Source organism: Gadus morhua, chromosome 20, assembly GCF_902167405.1.
Source record: "Gadus morhua chromosome 20, gadMor3.0, whole genome shotgun sequence".
Classification (NCBI taxonomy): domain Eukaryota; kingdom Metazoa; phylum Chordata; class Actinopteri; order Gadiformes; family Gadidae; genus Gadus; species Gadus morhua.
The window spans coordinates 10,563,768-10,587,989 of record NC_044067.1 but is presented as its reverse complement, the minus strand read 5'-3'; the positions used below and the strand labels follow the sequence as shown (position 1 = coordinate 10,587,989).

Below are 24,222 nucleotides of genomic sequence, written 5' to 3'. Positions count from 1 at the left end.
CAATCCCATCTAATTAAGGTTGAACAGTGTCATGTCCGTGTCCACTTGTGCGCATTGCAATATAAATAAAATAAGTTATGAGATCTTACCTTAATCGCGGACGGTCCAACATGTATTGGACATTGACGATTTATTATTTTCTTTCAGACATGTTCACCAGCTCCAAGCTGAAGCACAGCACCTCGGACAGCGCGGACAAGAGCGGAGTGAAGAACCGGCTCAAGAAGTTCATCATCAGGCGACCTTCCATGAAGACGCTGCAGGAGAAAGGCATCATTAAAGGTAAACCAGAGGCGACCTGAAATCCCTCGGCTTGGCTGACCCAGCTCAACTCACCTTTGAATATCCCACAGGGACTGTGATTAATAACGTGGATGGGCTGTAAGTCAGCATGCATTTAAGGGCTCATTGTTTTCCACTTGATGCACTGTCTTACCACACTCACCACGTCCCGGTAATTTCCCAGAGTTTTAACGTTACAAAGACACATATCAACGTACCCTGCTTTTCTCCCCTAATTGACCGTTACCGGTGAATGACTTCTAATAGCTCTTGCTGTGATTCCTAAATCGTCTCTCCTCCCCACGCATTCGAGTCAAAGAACAACGGGCGACAGATAGACGCACCGAATGCATTTCACTCCAGCAAACCTCGTCGATTGCAGGCGGCTACACACAGCCGCCGCTCCTCAAAGGGGGGAACTAATTTATTGAGCTCACGGTCGGAGGAAAAATACACCATTAAAGGGCATATTTAAGCACATTTGCAATCCTTAGAAGAAGGTAACGGTATTTGGAATCTTTCCCCCCTCAGCTTCAAGGAGACCCTTTAATGTTGTGTCCACGGGACAAACGGCAGATCAAAGAGGGAGGACGTTATTGACAGAATAAATGAAATACTTGTGGATTAAGGAGTGGGGCAGGTGGCCCCCAGACTGTCCTTTTTGGCAGAGCTGGTGGGCAAAAGCCACTTCAGAGAGTGTGTGTGCGCTTCCTCAAATCACGCACCCCGCCATACCTTCCCCCCCCCCCCCCCCCCCCCCTTCCTCCTTCTCTCTCTCTCTTTGCCTCTCTCTCTCCACTCGGCTCTTTCCCCTCCCTATCGTTCTTCAGAATGCAAATTAAATCCATGCGACGGGAGGGTTATTTGAATTCCTTTAGGAGGGGTAATTTCGCTCCATTTCTCCGCTCCGCACCCCACCTCCCACCCCTACCCACTCCCCCCCCTCCTCCTCCACTCCCCTTCTCTTCCCTGCCTAGCTTATCTGCCAACCGTTGAGGGAAAGTGCATTTTGTATGCAAAGGTGCCTTCGCTTGGAGTCATTTATGTATTTGGCTCACCCTCCCCACCCCTCTAGTGTATAAACAAGAGAGGGTGGGGGAGCAGGGGGGACGCGGGGGCGATCTTTGATGTTTCCGAGGGGCTGGAGGAGCTACGGCGTCGGCGTCGGCGGCAGAGGCGCCATGACGGAGCGTCGACGGGAGGATCTCATTGGCTGGCATGTTAAAAAAAAAAACACTCAAAAACACACGCCCATGTTCCGGCACACGGCGCTCTTCCGCGACGCCGGATCTGCTAGAAAGGCCGTGGCAGGCAGGCAGGCAGGCGGGCCGCCCCGGTAGTGGTGGCGGGAGCCTCATGGAGCCACGCCGTGTCTGCAGGGGAACACGACTTCAAAACACGTTGAGTGTTTTGAAGTCGTGTCATTTTGGAAAAAACTGCAAAGTCAATGAAGCAATGGAAATGTTTGCAGCATAATGCAAGGAGTTGCAAAAACGAGACACCGCCTTGCCTTTCGACTGGGACTGGAGTTAACGGGGAGACTGGGGGTTCGCGTTCAAATAAAAGTAATACAAGTTCAAGATGGTGGAGCCAAAGATAGGTTTCAGGCCTGTGATGTATTGCGTTACGAATGCAGTGTCCTCCCAGTTCAACACGTTGCTCTTGTTTCAACCCTTTCCCCCTGCAGACCGTGTGTTTGGGTGCCACTTGTTGACACTTTGTGAACGCGAAGGGACCACTGTGCCAAGTTTCGTTAAGCTCTGTTTGGAGACCGTGGAGCGACGAGGTACGTTCTCATGTTCGGTGCCCGTTGACAGCTTGCAGTTTGCTATTCCTGCTTTGTGTATGGGAAGGGAGATTTGAAGCCATGATATCTGTGTGGGAAAAGGGGCTTTACAAGAATGCACTTCCCATTATTCAGGAGTCTGGCATCTTCTCTCTCAGCTCCAGATCCTTTACCGGGGAAAGACCCATGTTCACCCCCCCACCCCCCCCCCCACACACACAACACAGATAAACAAACCTCAGACACAAACACACCCTATACACCGTTTTACTTAATTTAGCCGTCTTTATGCGCGTGTTTATACTTTATTTCCATACTGTTGACATTTTCAATGACTCAGTTGAAAAACCCATGGTCTGAAGTGCCGAGCTCCACCAGAACAGCGTCTGGGTCATCGCCGTTTAGCGCTCTGGAGCACAGTGTGTCGGATTTTCCAGTTTCCCAGGCTCTCTCGCATACTTGCTGAGGCAAAAGGGGGCTGAACCCTTGAAGGGAAAGCGCTCCCCAGCAACCCAAAATCGCTCCACTTTGGTTCCCATCCAAAATGAAGTCTACTTCACAGTGTTTACAACGCCCCGAAAATTGAGAGTGAATTATGTGTTTGTGTAATGGGTTCTGTTTGTGGTTTTGGCTAGAACATTGGTTCGGGACTATTAGTTATCTTGGGGTAAGATTGTGGTGGCCTGATGAACTTGCTGAGAAAATAATACTGATTATAAGTCTCTTTACACTAGGGCAATTATGATTTAAAGCTCAGTTATGTTTATTGATCCATGATGGACCTGATTCAGGAAGAAAATAAACTTTTCAAGGCAAGTAAAACTCAAGCGGAGGCGTCAGTGAGAGAGTGCTTTGAAAGAGAAGGCAACAAGACATTAATCACACACACACACACACACACACACACACACACACACACACACACACACACACACACACACACACACACACACACACACAAACTTAAAACACAAAACCTTCCTTTATCTACCCATGAGCACAATCAAAGCGGCGAGCTGAATCGTAGGCTCACCTCTTGTCAGGGCCCGTTTTGACATTTGGTCACATTACACTAGTAGGACACAATGAACGGGGCCCTTTGGAACAGGACTCCCACTGTCTCCTTGGGTTTTCCAGGCCAACAACATCCTCAAGTTAGCCCAACAGTGACAACATTTAGTGGCGCTGTCAAAATGCTCGGAATGTGGACCGTCATTAGTGCAATCAATATAAAGGGCAGAGGAAAATGTCACCCGGGCTACCTCTGCCCAGCGAGCTAGCTGTGACAACAGTGTCCCCAAAATGACGGTGGCCTGATTCCATGCCTCAGGCGACAAGGCCGCTTGATAGGCCATCTCATGGAATGTACTCATGTTTTGTTTTCTCTGGTTTCCTCGCCTTCCCGCTCATGCATTCATACCTGCAGGTTATGTCCCGTTATACATCCCTTCAGGCTGTGCTTGCTTGTGTGTGCTATTGGGCTCACAGCACCTCTCATCTACGCAATGTTGACTTAAACGTCCAAAGAATCACGTTGAACAAAAATGCTTGTGATTTGAACATTGTTTTACTTAGATGGGCGCCGTGAAAAAAAACAAAAAAAACAAAAAAAACAACATTGTTCGTTTTTTAAAGTCGGAACAATGAAAGCAGGACAGGCTGTCAGTGCTGTGACTGCTGGTTTGGCAGACCACCGCCACGTCCTTGGATGCATCGCAGCATGGCAGGCATACTCTGTAATCAAAGTAGTCCTGAAAATCTCCCAGTGAAATGGAGCCATATGGCGCTAGCCAGGAGCCTGACGAGGCTCACCAACGCTTGATTCTGCCGCATTCCCAATCAACAATGGAAACTGGAGACCGAGAACGACGCCACTCAATCGATGCCTGTCCTTTTTTTTTTTTTGCTTTGTTTGTTCTTGAATTTTAATTCTTCCTGGCTTATCTGCGAGTGTTTTGCTATTGCTATTCTTTATTCGAGGCAAATTGTAACTACTAGTATGCACTACTTTGTGAGGAGTGGGTATGGAGGAGTACAGCACCACCACCACCACCGCCGCCGCCACGATGATTTCGACTTCAATTTCCTCTAACATTTGAACTCATGGCATTACCCTCTCCCTCTTTGGCGCTGTAACTCCATCTATCGCTCTCTCTCTCTCTCTTTCCAGGACTCACAGTTGATGGCATTTACAGAGTGAGTGGTAATCTCTCTACCGTCCAGAAGCTGCGCTTCATGGTGGATCAAGGTTGGTCCACTATATTCATTCCCCCCCCCCCTTTAACTTCATTAGCTCTATTTTATGGATTGCTTTGACTGTTTGAGGTTATTTCTGTCATAGTTCACTTACTTTAGTTTAATCCTGAGTGGTTTTCTGGTTGCTGTATTAATGTCATTAAATGATATAAACGTATTTCTTTGTATAATATGAAGTATTTGATATTCGTTATGTTATTATAAACGCAGACACATAGGTGGAAAGAGCTTGATGTTAATGCGTTCCCGAGCCAAAAAAGAGCAATTGATCCATCGCATCATCCCCCATTGCTTCACCGTTTCCATGTGAGATGGCATGTCCACGGGCACTTCTCCCCGGGAAACAAACGGGCATCTGTTCAGTGGGGTCCGGAGTGAAATATATAAATAAATACATGCAGATACAAATTGAACATTGACCTCAGCAATGACGCCAAAGAAACGGCATGATCCCCCCCACCCCTGAAGAAGCAGTCTTGGAAGCGAGCGTCACCCTCTACTGCTCCGAGATCAGCAGCTCTCGTGTCGGAGGGCTGCTCGCACCGCGCGAGGCGGCGGCGGCGGCGGAGAGAGTGACATCACTGACATTTCCAGCATTCCCTGCATTCTGTCATGGTCACACCATGTGCCTCCATTCTGTTCCCCCCATTTGTTCCTAGCATCGTGTTGTTGTTGCTCCGACTCTGGCTATATTTCTGTTTCGCAAAAAAAACAAAAGCTCAATATGGTCGCGGCGAACAGACAGCTTGAGACGGCTGTCGTCCGTTTTACCCCCCCCCCACCCACCTCCGAATCCCGTAGACGCGCGTGTCACAAGACGACAAGTCTTTTAATACGCGTTTGCTCAACCTATTCCACCTTTACACTCAACCCATTCTACTGTCAGCGGCAGTTTTGTAGTGACAGTAATTCCCCCCCCCCCCCCCCTTTTCCCCCCTACTCCGTGCTTAGCTCAAGTTGATACATACCGGGGTAGACATAATAATGCAGATCCTCAAAGTGAGAAGCTTAGAGGTGTCAAGTGGGTCAGCTGTCGAGGAGGCTGCCTCAAAGTTTGCACACACACACAAAAAAAGACCTCCCTGATTCCATTACACAAGCCTACCGTTTTATGTGGAGGTGCGTGCCATGAGCTCCAAACACAAACGTGGGCTTTGAGCTTATCCCAGTGAGGGCACAGCAGTTTTATTCTGAAACCCTGCCTGCCCACAGAATGTCTTCCTTCCCTGTTTGGACTGTTCAGCGCGTCCCCTGATGCCGTATGATTACCATCTCATAAAGGGTAATTGTCTCAGTAGGTGAAGGATGGCACATTTCCAGCACAGTGTACAACCCTAATGTGACTTTTATGCCATTCAAAAAAAGCAGCATTCTCAGACCTCCAGGCCTGTCATCTTGGCTGTGGCTCACGCGCAGCTAGCCCTCTCTCCCGTGGCAACGCGAAGCCGCTTTCCTCTGAATTGCTTGTCTACCTGATGGCCTGTGTCACTACCAAAGGGGTACTTTTTGGTCTCAGCCCTATTAAAAACGGAATGATTTCAGCAGAGGCTTATATTGCCTCAAACGAGAGAGAGAGAGAGAGAGAGAGAGAGAGAGAGAGAGAGAGAGAGAGAGAGAGAGAGAGAGAGAAAAAAAAAACATGTGGCGCCAGAGCTCTGGGTAGCCGGGGAGGGCCTGGCTGTTAGCGTGCACTGCTGTTAGCAGGTAAACATTAGCATAGTAATTAGCCCCGGCTAATTCTCCCAATTAAAGCGGTGTTGTTCCCTCTGTCTTCCCTCCTGTCCCCGGCCTGCCTGGTGTTCTCCTCCCAGAGGAGGAACTCGACTTGGACGCCAGCCAGTGGGAAGACATCCACGTCGTCACCGGCGCGCTCAAGATGTTTTTCCGCGAGCTGCCGGAGCCGCTGTTTCCCTTCCGATTCTTCGAGCTGTTCGTCGAGGCAATAAGTGAGTAGGGGCCAGATGCGTGTGGCTGTCAACACCACATGTGTCAGGCCAAACCCTGCCATCCTGGCCGGGGCCGGGTGCGCATACTTCACTTTTTATATTTGTTTGTCAAAGTGTCGCCCCCTTAAATGTCATGATCCTGCCGTCGACATCCGATCACCCCGTCTCAGCCCGGATCACGACCGTCGGGTTGTACTGTGTCAAGAGTAGCGCTCGGCATTCTTAGTAGACTATATTTTATGCATTTCGGAGGTTTTACATAGGGAAAAATTCATTTGGCCCAGCGGCGTATTAGCCTTAATCCTGTTTACAGTATGTGCCGCTGTTTGCCTCTAGAATTCCTGTCCCTTGAGGCAGCTCAGTTATAGACTAAACTATTTCTCACTCTGCAAGCTGGAGAGGGCGACCACTGGGGATTGGGCTGATAAGCAAAGTGGATGTTTCCGCTACGTGCCCTAGCAACAGAGGCGCAATCAATAGCATGCCTGCCTCGACGCTGGTCAGTCCGGAGTTAGCCGTGATGTTTCACTTCAGATGAATTGGGATCGCAATTTCAATCCTAAGAGTGTGAAAATGAAACGCAATTATGCTCGTCACGGCGGATGAGATGAGGCAATCTATGAAGGTACAAAAGATTGGCAGCCTATTTTCAAGAGGAAAGGGTTTTTCTTTCCAAAAAGCCCCATAATATAAACATAATAAACAAATAGAACCAGATACATAAACTCAATGAAACTGCCAAGATAACTCGCTAATATTTCTTATAGCTAACTTTACAAAAACAATTTTGAATGTTTCATGTTTTCCTCAAAATCCCTAATCATTCCACTTTAATTTCCATCCATTCCTTTTGATACAACACTTCCAAAACATCCACACCATCGTCCCACCTATTAATTCCCCCGAACCGGAATGGGAATTCTGGTGCCTCAGCGCCCCACTACCAAGCCCCGCTCCCCTCCGTCCAGGGTTCAGACGCGAGCTGTCACCAGATCCTCCAGCCACTCATGTGTCACCCCCACCACCGTCTCACCTCTCAATTAGGCCCCGAGACGCCGGGCCTATCAGGCGGCAGGATGTCGCCGCCGTCGCGGTAACCTTGTATAAACAATGCCATTAAAGGTCTGTGTCTGGCGCTGAAACGCTACCTGAGCCATGTGTTCCTGTCCTCGGGTGGGGGGGTTGAACTCTGGGACGGAGGGGGGGGTTTAGTGTGTGACTCGAACACATGATACCTCCAAACCTGAGGCGTGTTTATTTAACATATTCAGTTGCTCACATAGCCTTGAGATAAGGGCGCAGTGCTTGGCTCGGTATTACGTATGTCTATCATGGATATATTGTATATCATCTGCTCAATTGACGACAAAATTGTGGAGGCTACTGATTTCAGATAGTCCGTCCTATAAATAATTCATAATCGGTCTTGCTTTGATCGAATCTTTAGCCCATCTTTCATCTCTTTCGCTCTACCCGAAAGACAAGAAAAAAATATATAAACCCCCTGAAAGCAAGATTGCCAACAATCCCAAGGTGGGGGCATAATTTGGCAATAAATATTTACATGCCTTCAAGAATATGTAGGCCAGAATACCCAGTGGCACTCAAGGTGGTTCCAGCCGTTTAATCAGATAAGCGTGTGCGTTGTTGATGAGTCACAGACAGCGTTTAGACAACTAATTAGCGGCGGAGCAAACCCCTCATAGCAGGAGGTGAGTAATTATCCTAACCTGCTACACGTTTCCCTGCACCCCCCCCCCCCCCCCCCCCCCCCCCCCCCACGCTCCAGCCTCCCCCGCCAGATCAAACGGCCATGGGAGGAGACTCGCACACCGCGATTCAGGAGACTAAACGTGATGTGGGTAATACGAGGGACCGGTAAAAAGAGAGAGAAGAGAGAGTGAGCGAGCGAGAGAGAGAGATGTTAGCAGATGTTTTGCCCGAGCACCTTCGTTTACATTTCAAACGAACGCTTTGTACTTTTTTTTTTTTTTTTTAAAGAGTGTGACAGCCTCGACGGCGTTTCTCCGCTCGCTCGCAGATTAAACAATCCTGCCGGTGATTTGAGCTGCTCACTTCTGAGGGAATCGTTCGCTTGCCATCCACTTAACCCTTTATACGTCTTCTAAGGAAATTATGAAAAAAATGAATAACCTAGATCTACGTGATATTAGCCCACTGGGGAATGACTTGATTTGCATCTTTCAGTCAGATAAGCATCCGTGTTTCCTCCAAACACACAGAAAACGGTACTTGCCGCAGCTAAGACGCTGCGGCAAGTACCGTTTTCTGCGGTTTCTGCGCAGCGGCCGTGTCACAAGACACATATATTGATATGCGTGTGACTCTCGGCCCTGTGGCCATCCATCAGCCTCTATTTAAGGGCGCGGGGAAGCGGTCTCCTGGTGCTGATTTAGAAGACGGGTCGACATCATTAGCACCTCGGCAGCCATCTTGGCTCAACCCTTAATGGGGTTGCCTTGCTAAGGGGGAGATCCTCTGAGGTTCTGGATGGGCCGTGTTGAAAAGAGAGGTGGGATCATTACAGTGGGCTCACATCACCAGCCCTCCTAATTGATATCCCCCAGCTGCCAGATTAGTGAGTTTTCAACCGAACGGGACCCTGAAGCCCGAGCGTATCTGTGTACTCAGACTCACGTTGGAATCCGGCGCTCAAATCCTAACATGAGTGTGGGCCCTCATGGGGCCCGTCTGAGACTGCAGTCGTCTGAAAATGTTTCTATAACTGTTTTTTACAGATTAGAAAACAGATGACGCAATGTTTTTTGTCTTGCATCTACATTTTAAACTAATTGTAGTCACGGTTTGTACGTTTCGGGTCGACGCAACGTTTCTTGTTGCTTTAATGTATTCGCTACCTTTCCTTCTCCCATCTTCATCTCATTCTTTCCTGTTTCTCTCCCTCTTTAGCAGAAGTGGTTATTCACAAGTCATTATCTATTATTTCTATCACCCCTCTCCCCCCCCCCAACCCCCCCCCCCCCCCTCACCAACAGACACACGCGCACACACACACACACCCCTGAGCCGTGGTGCTCAGGTGGGGCCCATTCCCCGCCCCCCCTATCCATGCACCCCACCCCCCTCCCCCCCCCCCTCCCCCACCCTGTGAGCTGTTCATTCTTGGATGGAGGAGAGGAGCAGCTGTGTTTGCAGGCCACGATCCTGGCACCGGCGTAGCCAGATCTATTATTCATGTGGCCCCAGTATCAGAGCGGGGGATCTGGAATCTCCAGCCACCTGTCCCACAGACAAGCGTGCCTTTTTGTTCTCCGGCAAAATCAATGCAGCCCCGCTGAATTGAGTTTTATCTTCGTCGAGCGGTGACATACATGTCGTTTTGAGGAGTAAAGCTGTTGGGGATGGGGCTGTTTTTGGTTTGCTTGTTTCAGTTTTTTTTAATGGTTGGAGGTGGGAGGTAGAGGCGGGGGGGGGGGGGGGGGGGATATGTAAATGTGTTTTTTAAGTATTACTATTAATGAATGTGTAAACGGGTAGAGAAGTAAGGATTTCTGCAAGGCTTTGGGTTGTTCAGTATTGTCAGTGACACTGATATCAATGTGTTAGTCTGAATGCACGGCTGCCTTGTTTGTGTGTGTGTACATGTGTGCATATCTATGCATACGTGGTGGTTTGCTTTTACCGTTTTGAGTTGACCTCTATTAAAAAAATGTTTCCCCTTTAAGTCGCACGGAAATAATAAAATTGGCGAGAAGTCGAGAAAAATGTAATGTTATTCCGTTTTGAAAATGCTAATTAGGTAAAGGCATATTTTCCCTAGTTGTATGGTCCTTGTCTGTGCCCTGAGTAACCATGGAAATGGAGTCATGTGAGTTTGTAACTGGGCCACCCAGGCGAGAACAGATAGTATGAATACCGCTTCACAATCTTAGCTATGCCAGGGACTACACCCCCGTCCCACCCCCTCACCCCTCCCCTCAAACACACACACACACACACACACACACACACACACACACACAGACACACAAACACACTCATCAAACTAGCTGAATTTACTTCCTTCAAATGTATTCACACTACTAACACAGAAGGGTAAAAAAATGGAAAAAAAGCTCAGAATATGGTCGTGTTTGAAGAGAGCCAATGACATCTGTTGGGTTTTGCAAAGCGAAAGTGTTGGTATACCTGTAGGTGTGAGTTACTCACTACCGGCGCAATCCGCTTTTGAACACGGGACTCACATGTTCACAAACTGACAGATGGATATCCTAACTTTGGATATCCATATTCATATTCATAATCACAACTCTGATGCCCGCCAAGGATCTGTATTACAGCATCACACGGCTATATTCTATATAACGCAAGGTTGGCCACAATTGGGTCAGCCCATGAGATGCATATTTAATATGGATCTGTCTTGGAAAAAGGGTAAAGTCCACTTCTAGTTCCAGGTCATCCGCAGTAGCACACCGCTTCAAAGAAACCCCATTTACATAGGAATTATTGTACATTTTTATGGTGCGGCTTAGTTTAAATTAATCATCAAGATAACAGAAAGAAAAACATCTGAAAGTCTCAGATGTAACCCAGCCTTTGTTACCTCTGCTGCACAATACACACATAAGCCAACAAAGGCTATGTTCTGTTCCTCAGAAATTTATTTTTCGTTGATGCCGACAGACTTATTGAGCGCAGCAGAGCCATTATCAGTCAGATTGATTATTCACTTATTCTTAATGAGTATTAATTATGTTTGTGTGTTACTCTGTTGTGGGGTTCGGAGCGAAGCCCTTGCATAAATATGCAACGACGGAATAAATAAATTCCAGGCTGCACAATTGTGCTTGTGTGCATGTCGTGCTGCCCTTCAATTATTTACCTCTGATCGAGATGACACCTATTACGGTGAAACAGAGAAATTCAATCTTACTTATTAGAGGAATTCTTTTCACAACTCTTTGAAACTCCACCTCATTTGCATGCAAGTAAGCTGGCCACGCAAATCGTTTGAAATGCAAAAATATATCTAGTTTCTATATTTCATCAAGGAGCTTTTCATGTTTAATAAATTACAAGCGCCATCCTCTAAGACTTTGTTATTCATTAACCAAAAGCACACAATTGGGATCCATTTAAAATCTTAATCACAACCTGCAGGATTATTTGCTTTCTGCTAATATTTGCCTTGACGGGGCCGGGGTAAGCCAGTACAGCGAGCCTGGAGACAGCCTTGTGCAGCAGGCAGTCTTGAAACAAACTAGGTCCCTCTATTTGTAATGGGATTAGATACACAGCAGTTTTAGGAACCGAATGTGTATCCAGTCACTGTGTCACCGATTGAAACACTTATCTAGGGGATGAACAAAAATAATAATTAAATACATTGAAAAACTTGAGGCTATTGTCTGGTTAATCATATATTTTACTGAGATAATTAATTAACAGAATATACATATATATATATATATATATATATATATATATATATATATATGCACGTTCAGGGTATAAATAGTCTATTATTTTTTCAGGACAATTCAGATGGAATGGTCCTTTAAACAAATACAAAATAGGAATGATCCTTGACGCTTGCTGATTATTTGAAATCAATACAAGCAGGACAAACAAATTGTACCTTGTTAATTTCCAGGTCTGTCGAGCTGTTGAACAAGGGCCTGTTGCAGCTCGTTACATCCTCCCCACCCCTCTTGTCACTATATTGAATTTCATTTCCACTGTGTCATATTTGTTTGTGTTGTTGTAAGCAGAGCTCATCTGGGAGTTTTAATGGTCTCCTGTCATAACAGGCCATAAATCACTTTAGTCCCTCAAGGTGCCCGAAAAAGCAGCCTAATGCCGGGGCCAGGGGCCTTTCTGAGGGACCCGACATGACTAATGACCACTAAGACTTCTGCGACTTAAAAAGTCACTCGCCCACAATATTTTCCCCAATCATGTTCCCAAACCCTCGTTACCTTTAGTGTTTGTTGATGGTGATCGTGAGTGATCTACGATAATATTATTTCACCACAAAGAGATTGAGGAGCCGGTTGATGCAGTGGCTGTAACTGGACTCTGTCGCGTGTTGGCTAGGTTTGCATGGCGGGGCGTCTCCCCTCGCTCCTGTCCTCTCCCGATGCGCGTCGTTAGCCCGGGTGATTCAGCACATTTAGATGGCTCAATCTTAGCATTTCTGCCTGCTTTAAATTAATGACGTCGTCCGCACCATCTGTCCGCAATGGTAGGCTGAGGGGCATCTCCAATATGTCTGCCACCAACGGCAAAGTAATTAATGAATCATGTCCATTGTGCCAGCAATAGAGACTAGATTAAATATTTCAAAGCCTACTAGGGAAACTGCTGATAGTTTGCGCACAACAACAGATGCTGGGAAAATTTTCGTTTTTTTTCCGCCATCGGAATCGGAAAAGCAGTGGCGCTGGCGCTCCATCCCTTTCGTATTTAAAGAATCCGTATTTGAACTGTATCCGTTCTCGACAACGACAGCGTCGATCCCGGGGAGGGACGATCCTTAAACACTCTATTTTTTCCCATCCCTCAAGGGGACGGGGACGGGGTATAAAATAAAATAAAAAGTGCTGCTGCGCATTCCACCGAGGAGCTCACCTACAGTACGGCAGAAGGTCAGGGCCCCTACTCCCTCTCCCTGAACGTGCTTGTCCATCTGTGCCCAACTGGCGGGGGTTGGCACCCGACGCGGGCATCTGCCACCTGTGCCTGTGCCAGCTCGGTGTACACGCCGACATCTGCTGTCGCCGTGCTCAAGGGGCGCCTCAGCGTTGCAACAGACAGCGGGGCCAAACATTGTCCTGAATGCGTCTGCTAACAACCTGGCCCTAATGAGAACACACGGGGGCAGACGCCATTACGGCTCTCCAGGTTACCCGCTTAACCTAAATAGGGCTCTCGCCGGGCACGGCGGGGACAGGGGGACTAACAAGCTCTCTCGTGGGTGGGTTATCCGGGGTTTGTTGTTTTTCGGACCGCTTGGAGACATCCTAGAGTGAGAGCAGTTTGCCGCGTACGACAGATGTACGGTGGGAATGTGTTCCACTTTGAAAAAGAGTCGAAGCGTGAAAATATGTAATGAAATAAACAGGTTGCTTATTCAACAGATGAACTGCGGCAAAGCTGTAGCGGTAGCTTGGATACGGCGACATGTGGAGCTTAGTAACAGCGGCTCACGTGTTGACTTTGTTTCCGCTTTTAAGCGGAGGGATCCGGTTTTCACTTAAAAGGATGCCTTCCTCGTTTTTCTAACTTTTTTCCTGATTTGGGGCAAGTTGACGAATGATACAGTAAAGGCACATGCACATGTGGGCCCGACTGTTCCTAAATAGAATAGATTTTGCACAAGGGCAAACATCTGTTTGGATTAGCGAGCAAAGCTGTTCCGAAATTTGGGGAGAAAAAGGAGCTTGAGTCGCGGGTGCCATTGATGTCCCTGGGTCTTTGAGGACTTAATTGAGGATTTTCTCCACTCAGATAATCTAACTCATCTGACCCATGTGCTCAAGGTTTATTTTTTTTCTTCTCCTCTTGATTGCTGGCGAGAGTCGTCTCAGGAGACTCGTCAGGGGCCGCCTGGGGTCCGGGCGGTTCACTGGCATTTCGTGGCTCTTTACCTGATTGTTGTCTCGATGCTTCCTGTGTCCCTTTGGGTCAAAGATCAAGATTCCAAAAGCTGGAGCAAAAGGGAGGATGTGGGTCATTTCCTTTACACTCCCAACATCTGCATTAGTGCCAATATCCACAGTCCCGCGAGGAAGAGTGTGATAGTGTTCATCCCCACATGGTCTCTAATTGGTCAGTAATCAAGGCTCGTGTTACACTGTGAAAGAATATGCAACTAATGGCTTCCTGTAATCAACAACTTCTACAGAAAGTCACTATCGTTGCGGCTTTCATGCAAGTGCACAAGTAGCGTGTCTCTCATATTGATCCGTCTACACAAGGCAAAGACTGCTTTTCCTGGTAATACGCTGGGTGTGAATCTTTTTTTCTATTTGATTTGATTGATTACTTGTGATAACTATGTCATGCCGTACTTTTGGAGTGACTTTTAATTACCAAAGCAATTAGAGTACTCAAAGTGTGTCAATGAATCACTTTCCAACACACACAGTTGATGAACTAACATGTAATGTCATGCGTGCACCTGCTCCTCTTCTGTCTGCACAGAGACCAAGGATCGGAGGCAGAAGGTGCAGGCTGTGAAGAAGTTGATCCAGCAGCTTCCAAAGCCCAACCTTGACACCATGAAGCTCCTGTTTGGTCACCTCCAGAGGTAATCTTCATCACATCCGAAAATGTCCACATTAACATCGTTAAGTTTTGAAAAATACTTATTGAATGCCGTATTTACGTACTGGGGGACAGGATAATGTAGTGGACAGGATGCTTGACTCCTTGCAGAAAGGTTCTGGGTTTGATCCCCCGATTCAGCCTCTGCAGGCATCCTTGAGCAAGTTGCCCAAATGAATAATGACATGTAGACACTGTAAATTGCTTCGAATATTAGTGTCAAACAATTTCTGGAAAAAGTTGTAATTTGCCAAACAGTAAATAATACTGCACATTTATTTAGAATTAACACAGTTGCTTGACAGACATACACACACACACACACAAACACAAACACACACACACACACACACACCAACTGTCACAGTATAATCCCTGAGTCAGGGCTGTCGTGCATCGTGTTATCCCCTTTACCAGAGAAGAGCAGATTGACAGGAGGGTCAAACTAGCAGTTTTGAGGGGACACGGGAGGTCACACATTCTCCTGGCCTTCCTCAGCACTCTCCAGGTCCCACATGAGATGGCGGGGGGGGGGGGGGGGGAGAGAGATGAGGATATTGTGTGTGTGTGTAGGGGCTGGAGGGGGTCGGGGGGGGGGAGGTGACCTCGGTGCTGCATGAGCAAGAAGACTGGCCCCTGTCCACTCTGCCTGTCCTGGCCCAACCGAGGGGGCCATATGGCCGCAGCCCCGCGTCCCCTGAGAGGTGTTCTATCCCCATCTCCTCTCCATATTTACCAGCCTCGCACAGACAGACAGACAGACCGAGAGCGAGAGAGGGGCCAAGCGGCTCATCTCAGATTTATGAGCCCCTCCCTAACTGGAACATACCCCTTGGCTGCGGTGGGAAAATGTGTTTGTCTGTTTGGTTTTGCATGCCAGGTTCCTCAATTAGTCCAAAGGCTCCCTATTCATATTCCTGCACAATCGCCCTTGGAGGATGGCTGCCGGCGCACTCCTTCCCTCCTTTCTCCCTCCCGCATTCTGGAAATGATTATCTTCCCTCTGTCTCTCTTTTTTCCCTCGCTACCTTTTACTCTGTGTCACTTTGTGCCAAAGAAACAAATGGCTCGGCAGAACCCTAATGAAATCAGGAACGAAGCGACGAGCGCTTATTTCTACCTCCGATTTTTCACGTTCCCTTGTCTGTTCAGCCTACCTGTAGCTTGAAAAAGCTCACAAACTAAAGAGAGACTCTTTCAAAGAAACACACAACACACACACACACACACACGCAAGCCTCGCTGCTACGTCGCCTGGCTCACACTATTTAAGTGTGACCAGGAGATGTGGGAAAAGGAGTTGAATCCCGACCAATGCCTCCGTGTCTGTTCCCGGGCCACAGAAATCCCCCCAGCCCTCTAGCCATGCAAATAATCAACCCAAGATCGTCTCATGTGACAGAATGGCAGGAGAACAGGGCCCAAGGGAGTCACGCCAGAACTTAGGCTGCCACACCCACACCTAGTGATGTGGGCTAGTCCATATCCCCCCCCCCTCCCTCCCTTTCCCTCTCTCTCTCTTTTTCTCTCATTTTGTTCTAGTGATGTGTCTCGCACTCTCACTCTCAGCCCTTCCTTGGTTCGCTCTCTTTCTTCTTCTTTGTCTCCGTCTCTTTCGTTGCACGTTAAGCCTAATTGCACGGCACACCACACTAAATGCGGATCATGTGTGATTTATTTTATTTGAGTCCTTATTGAGGCACACGAGAGATAGAGTAAAGGGCACCCTGTGTACCGAGAGCACCGCCTCTCTGTTTCCTAAAGGGTAGGAAAAAAGGGGGCACTGGGGAAAATAATTAGAAAAGTTCCATGGCTGCATCAGCTGACCGAAATGCTTATCAGAAATGTCAGATGATATTACAAGATGGAATTGAAGAGAGTGGTTACGGGTTGCGTGTTGGTGTGTTAATATACACATGCAAGTCTGTCCTTGTGGGTGTGTGTGTGTGTGTGGGTGCGTGCGTCCGTGTGTGTGTCCTCATCTCGCACATAAAGTGAGGTTTACTCTGAAAACGAAGAGTGTTTTTTACGATCCAGGGCTCCGGCGAAGAGGTTTTATTTCGGTCCTGGCTGGGGCCGCCCCCTTTAGTAACGCAGGAGTCTATGAAGTTTTCATATCCTTTGTTGTGGCTTCATCCTCTGCCTGTGTTGAACCACGGCTTCTCCCCCCCCCCCCCCCCCCCCCCCCCCCCCCCACACCAATTCATGGGGTCTGGCTTCAATATGGAGCTGTGTACTCGCATTGTGATGATGTGGTCAAGGAAACCAGATTCTCTGAAGTATACCTTCACTTAGCCGTTCTATTTCTTCCTTCTCTTTGTGGGTGTTTTTGTCACCGCCGGTCATGGGTTGCCATTTACCGCTGAGGGTGGAAGTTTGTTTTATTTTTCTAAGGCATCTACGGCGGGGCAGAAGTTTTTCCGTGCCTCGCTTCTTGCTGACCCCTCAGAGAACAGTGGCAGGGAGGCCCTCGTGATGGAAACCACCACGTACGGGCGTGGCCCCGACGCACGCTCAAATCACCCGTCTCGGGATGTCGCTTTTTTTCATTGCGTCCTTTTGGACTTTGGTAAAGTAGGGGTGGGGTTGCGGGGGATGTGGTACGCCGGAGGTGGGCTCTCTGGGGTGCATTTACCAATCAGTGCAATCCAACCGTAAACATTTACCTCCTGAACGGTAGCAGAAATACACTCTCTCTCTCCTCCTCCGTTTGTCTTAACATTGCGTTAAGAGCAGACGTGGGGGCGCTGTCGGTTCACTTCACGACTCTTGACACTTATAGTTCTGAGCCACTGGGGCCATTACCCCAGATGCACCACCCACCCGCGGCAACACCACCACCATCATCATCAACAACCGTCCCCTCTCCCTCCCTCTCTCTCCCTCCCCCTCCCTCTCTCTCTCGTCTTCCTCTGGCTTGGCGGGGCCCTCCCTTCCTGCCTTCATCTCCACATCCTCCTCCTCCCCACCTCAATGTATTATCTGCCCCGTGATCCTGAAGGAGCCAATGACGCTGACCCAATTAGCAGGAGCCTTCCAGGCGAGTGGGGAGAGGGGACGCCAACATGGTCCAGCTACCATTTCCTGTTCCGCACCCCCCCCCCCCCCCCCACACACACACACACACACACACACACACACAGACACACACTGCACGCGTTCAAGGAAAATTAGATGCTAATTAATTAGCATTGGCATCTTGAGTCGTGCACGTCAGCCCATGTCGGGGGCACGGAGCGGGATATCAGTGGTTCGTCAGTTCACATCAAGAGCCCTATGGTCACCTCCTAGGCACGCCAGGCACTTGCTATTGTGCATGGCACCATCACCCCCTCCTCACCACACCCCTTGAATTACTGTTTGGGGTTGGGGGGGGAGATAGAGGAAGTATGCCTGCATTAGCGGTCGGAGCTACCGCCCCGTGATCCGTCAAAAGAAAGTGAAAGACAGCTAAAGTGGTTGACGTCAAAACCCCCAGAGAGCGAGGAGGTGTAGGCGGAGGGGACGGCGATGGGTGCCCGACGCGCTATGGGGATGGATCCGTGTCATGGATCCGTCCAGGGGGACAACGAGAGGATCCAAAGGGTCGGTGTGGAGGCTGAGGAGGGGGCAGCTGTTGTATTAACACTAGCATCTGATTGCCAGAGAGCTGAAGAATCAGGACAGGGGAGCCTTGGTACAAGGTGATGTATTCCTCCTGTGAATATACAGCAGAATTACTTTAATAATTGAGTCTCCTTATTCGAGATCATTAGTGGGCCATTAGGCATGGCAATCCAGACCCTTAGATCATTGTACGATTCTAATTAAGTTAAAATGCTGATGCCAGGACAGGCATGGAACAGTGATGTACTGTGTACACGCACGGGGCTGAGGTTAATTGCAGACATAAATGGGAAATTATAGCGTGTACATGTTTCTAATCGGGTTTCACTTACACTGCACTCAGGGACACACCCCGAAACACTTAGTCACAGAAATGCACAATAAATACTATGCAGTACGCATGGCGCAGAGCCTTGGCAAAGAAAGTCGTTCCCTTCGTATATATCAGCATCAAACAGTTAACAGACAAATCTCGGAAACTCACATGGAGGCCGTAAAAGGACCAAAAGGTCATCCAACATTTACCATGTTCAAACCCCAATTGGTCGTTTTGTTGTTTGTACTCTGCGGTAAACTTCTGACTTATTCTAATATATTGTCGCTCAAAAGTAAACCAAGGTCACTTTTATTTGTTCAGGCTTAGTAGCAAGGTATCTGTCCCCCTTTGTTTTTTTGTTTTCTATTATTTTTACGTTTACAACTCAACAAAATCAAAAGAGTGGACCCTGGCAGAGCCAAGAACTGTGTGGCAGATGCTCTGGTCCTTCCTTCACGTGGAAACTGTAAAGGAGCCGTGATATTGTAAAACTCGGTAATTGTGCTTTTAGTAGCAGAGGTAATTGAATAGCAATGAATTTACTTCCTGCAATTTAACGCCCACCTGGAAAACTGAGCCTTAAATCTGGATTTCGTTAGGTTAACTTTACGCGGCTTCTTTTGCTGCCTGGCCGTTTTAGTTCCAAGCTTGTGTCTCGTGCGCATACCTCACCGTATGCTCGTATAAAACTATATAATAACAAGCGTTTTATATTATTGTCTTCTCACGTTGGTCTTCATCACCCACGGACAGACAATACAGTATCATGTTTGGCTTTTGTTCTTTTGTTGCTGTTGTTACCTCCGAGCAGATGTTTTGAGGCATGGCAGATTAAAGACATATTCCAAGGAAAACGTCTTTGCCGAGCGTGAGATGAGAATAATTATTCGTAATGATTATGCCAATGAAGATGATGGTCGGGACTTGAGTTCATTAATGAGGTTAAGGGCTATGCAGAGCACGCACATACTTGGTCCATAGTCTAATGACATATGGCAGGCCAAGATGTTGGCCATCACATGCAATTAAACATCGCTGGCCAAGTTTTAAGAGGTGATAGATGCATTATGATACGGAGATATCCCCACTCTGACCTTAATATAAGTATTGCCTTCGGAGAGATTGAGAACACATTCAACTAGAACAAAGTGAACACACACTTAATGAACGTGTGTGTGTGTGTGTGTGTGTGTGTGCATGCGTACAGTGAATGCATGCGATGGCAGCGCGTGCTATCCTGGGCGGACAATTCACAACGCATGTTTTCGCTTTGTGTTTTACGACTTGCAAGGGCCTAGATAACATGGCGCTCAGCTCGTCCAAACAGCAGTTTGAGACACGCCACTGCATCGCAAACATGAACATGCCTGGCACGCTGACAATACCTTTTGGATGCAATTACGCTTCGAGGCGCGCACCCCCCCCCCCCCCCCCCCCTCGTTTAGGGGCAAGGAGGGGACTAGGATCCCCACCTCAGAACGCTTCGTCAAGCGCCCACTGACAGCTTGGAGAGGGGCCCCGCGCCACAGTCCTTCCATCCCCTTCCAGGCCTCACTCCATAACGGGCCCCGAGGCCTGCGGGCGGCGTCCTCCGTGGAGCTGCTGGTCCTCCACCAAAAATGGCTCGGCCTGTTCCTGTCCCCAAGCCAAGCCTCAGCCCAAGGAGAATGCAAGCACTAGCCGTAGTCCCAAGCTTCTCTCTCTCGCTCTCCCTCTCTCTCTCTGCCTTTTGTGTCTCTTTCTCATTACAAATCCCTTTGCAGTTCACCCACACATAGAAAGGAATATACACACATATACCCAGAACCACAACGCCCATGAGTCCTCAGATACTCCCAGTAGAAGTCCCAGGGTGTCCCTTGTTTAATGGAACACCTTTTCATAGAATCTGCTTGTAAGGGGAAAGATGGTTCGCCCCCCGAGCGCCACTCTTTTTATTTCCACCAAAGTCCAACCGAGGTGAACACAGTGTCGTTTTCTTTTTCTGCTTCACAACCAGTTTTTCCTCCTGACCGCAGAAAGTTTCAAGTCTTACACGAGTCGAATGCGGATCTGCACTTTCCCCCCAAAGCCAAGTTTTGTCTGGTTTCCCCGCTTACCCAGACGCCGGCGCTGCTAAACCTCGACCCGCATTACTTTTAGAACTCCTTCCCCCCCCCCCCCCTTTCGGCTGGATGGATGTTCTGCAAGGCGCACCGCCGTTGCCGAAACTTGTGGCCGTGGAGGGAGGGAGTGAGTGAGGTTTGAGCCGTGGCTGAAACCTGGATCTCGGAGCACCTAAAGCCGGCTTCACTAAATAACATGGTACCGCTGCCAGTTGAGAAACGAGATACCCTTCAGGCACGGGGGCCACTCCAGGGGTAGAACCTACTGAACTGACGGCTGTGAAGACATAACTTGAAGGTACTTTGGTTTACACTGGAAGAAGACACGAGGGGGACGCGTGCCAAGAGGTGCACAGAGCCTTGTGTTAAGTATATGTGTACTGCCGTTCGACCAGAGGAAACCGGGCTCGCATGTGGACCTCCATTTGAACGGCGTATGCCAATGGATTCCGTTTTTTTTGGAGTGGCGCGGTGGAGGGATGGGTTTGGTCGATTACCAGATTGATTTGTAGCGAAGTATGACGTTTGGTTTCTAAAGATGCGTCAATGGGTTTGTTTAATCTCGGTTTGGTCTTCATTTCGACAGAGTCCTCGCCTGCTCAACGAAGAACCTGATGTCCAGCCAAGGAGTCAGCATCGTGTTCGGCCCCACCCTCATGTGGCCCGAGATGGACTGTGGCAACATGGCCTTCAACATGCTCTACCAGAACCAGATAGTGGAGTTCATCCTCATGGAGAGCCGCGACATCTTTGACCTCGGCATGTAGTAGCCCGCCCAAACCCCCCACCCCCCCCACCCTGTGGCTGACCGTGAGGTCTGGTCCTTTGAAGGGGTAAAGCTCCATAGATCTGTATGTTGGTCAATGTGTGCAGAATTGAAAGAAATGGAATGTACTGACATACTGCTTTCTTAGATAAATGTTAGCGAGGTCTGTGAGGGAAATGACTGCGCTCTAAAACGGCAGTACAATTTTAACTGCACCTTTTTTTTAATTATCTTGCAATGCAATGACATTGCAATGCCTTGTGTATTTGGCTTGAATTATTTCTACACCATCAGCTGCATTTGCACAAATTCCACACCTGCCAAATCTCAATCCCAAAGTAACTCAGGTATAACTTATAACCAGTAGACATTATGGTGAGGCACTTCCTCAAGAGATGCCCCACCACACAGTAATGTCGTGTCCACAAATCTCAATCCAAGTCACCGCGTTATCATTTGAATGATATGTGCTTACGAAATGCTTCTATAGTTCCGCGACTAATTGTGTATTGCTGCATATTAGGGGTGTACAGCTCATGTTATTGAGTTTGAATTGTGTTATCTCAACGCAGCTCTTTCATTAATGCCGCCGTGTTATTGGTCAACATTACTCTCGGTCACATGTCGGTGATGTAGTAGTGATCCTGTGTTGTGCAGGATACTTCTACCAAAATTAAATTAAACAAAGCATACATATAATGAGGTCATATCATTTGGATAGTGAAGTAATTTGAATTATTTGGATGAATGAAATTAATGAATAAATAATGAGTACCATAAATAATGCCCTTTTATAACGTTTGTATATTTTCTTTAAAATGCCTTAATAATAGGTCATTATATATTTTCCAGTGCCAACAATTAAGGCAGAAATCAAAGGAAATGTTGATCTTTCTATAATAAAAACATTGTTTATATGAAGGAATCCAATCATTATTTGACACTTGGTGTTGGTTATTAAGAATATAATTTACTTCTGCACTGGATTCTTGTTGAACAGCAGCTAAATCTAGATAATTAAATCATGTGTTTTACATGCAATGTAAATCAAGAGATGTATCTCTCTCATCAAGAGGGATAAATGATTGTGTCTATGTATGGGGGAGGGGGAGGCTGTTTAGAATAGATTTAGCTTAATGTAATAATGTTGAATATGATATTGGTTAAAATTCAAGACTGTCTTGAATCCAGCAAGAGCTTATAAATAGCTTTTTGGAACCGTATATGCCAGTGAAACACTATCAATGTTCATATAACCTGGACAGTCATATGGAGTCATTCAACACAACATGATGTCCCATTGATTTCAATATCTGAATAAATACACTTTTGATGCATTGGACTGCAACATTCTGTTGGCGTAAAAACAAAGAAATACACTTTCAGATCCAACTAACTCTTTCTCTTTTGAACAGCGATCCTAACCTCAACTATCTTTAACCAGACGTTCTGCTTGTAGCATGATCCTACTTGGTGCACACACACAGACACACACACACACACACACACACACACACCCAATGCAAGACGATTACCTTCAATCATTTTCAATGGCAGACTGCTCTTTGCGGAAGGTTTACTAATGGTAGTCCTTCCTGAAATAAAACAGTCAATCAGGGTGCAAAACTGCAGGGGGGAGGAGAGGGGGGAGGGGGGGCATGGTGGTGGTCTGCCAAGCTCTTTGTAGTCTAATGGTAATCACAGGACTAGGATCAGGCATGTATGTCAGCTCCTGTTACACACACACGCTTTTTTACGCCAATAACGCGGGTCGCAATTAAAAAGAAACGGAATGTCTGTCTTATCTAGATGAGGTTAGGGGGGGGGGGAGGATATGCAGATATGCTACCGGGCATATCCTGCACGCTGTTCTTCTAACGCTTGTGAGGGAAGAGGAGGGGGGGGGGAGTGAGAAGGACGTACGTCTAATTCTGATTCGACAAGGGGCCGCATAGGCTCAAGAAGGATGAAGTGCACCGAGTCAGCCTCAACGTGCACCAGAGTCCCTCTTTGTACCACGACCACTGGATACATGATACAAGTACACCAGGGTTGTAAGTGTGTGGATACTTTGTTCTGTTTTAATCAATGGTTAATCATCAATCACCCGGAAAAAAAAATCCTCTGGCAGTAAATGTATTTTTTGTGGGGCTTTTTAATTGCCTGTGTGAGTGACAGCTCCCTCTGCTGGTGAGGGAGAGTTAGGGTATAGACTTCTTCATTCATTCTGTCATCTACTCACGCTCGCACTGGCTCACGCCCACATTTGACATGCACACACATATGCAGAGAAACTCACAGAAACAGGCCTCCCCCCACCCTCCCCCACACACACACAGAAACACACACACACATACACGCACGCACACTCACACATAAATACACACACAGGTGTTCTCCATCACTCGTATCAGCACAGCTGCTCTCTCTCTCTCTCTCTCTCTCTCTCTCTCTCTCTCTCTCTCTCTCTCTCTCTCTCTCTCTCTCTCTCTCTCTCTCTCTCTCTCTCTCTCTCTCTCTCTCTCTCTCTCTCTGCCTTGGCACCACCAGTGCGCCTCGAACCACATGAAACGCACAGAGAATGTGTTCATTGAATTTCCTGCCCTGCGACCGGGGCTTTGTGCTCTAAAGGTTTATTTTAGTCTTGAAAGAGAGAGGAGGAGCAGGAGTCCCATGGCGGGAGAGCCAGGTACCATGTGTTACAAAGGGCCAATGTAAACACAAATAAACTCTGGGGCTTTTCACTTTTCCTTCGCCTTCCTTTCGCTACGACACAAAATTGATCCAAGCGAAGGGAAGATGTCACGCAAATAGCGGCAGTGCCTCTCATATCGCGGCCTTAACGG

General features: G+C 47.7%; 1 protein-coding gene across 2 annotated transcripts in view; it reads left to right on the top strand.

Moving 5' to 3' along the window:
• The window catches only part of arhgap15 (Rho GTPase activating protein 15), a 43,056-nt gene extending 20,343 nt beyond the window's left edge, over positions 1–22,713 (top strand). For both annotated transcript variants that reach the window (XM_030342694.1, XM_030342693.1), the window contains exons 8-13: positions 148–282; positions 1,970–2,068; positions 4,239–4,316; positions 6,136–6,270; positions 14,461–14,566; positions 21,197–22,713. In XM_030342694.1, coding sequence (XP_030198554.1) covers positions 148–282; positions 1,970–2,068; positions 4,239–4,316; positions 6,136–6,270; positions 14,461–14,566; positions 21,197–21,377 — 734 coding nt within the window. In that variant the 3' untranslated portion in view covers positions 21,378–22,713. The remainder of the gene's footprint in view (positions 1–147; positions 283–1,969; positions 2,069–4,238; positions 4,317–6,135; positions 6,271–14,460; positions 14,567–21,196) is intronic.
• The last annotated feature ends 1,509 nt before the right edge of the window (positions 22,714–24,222 follow it).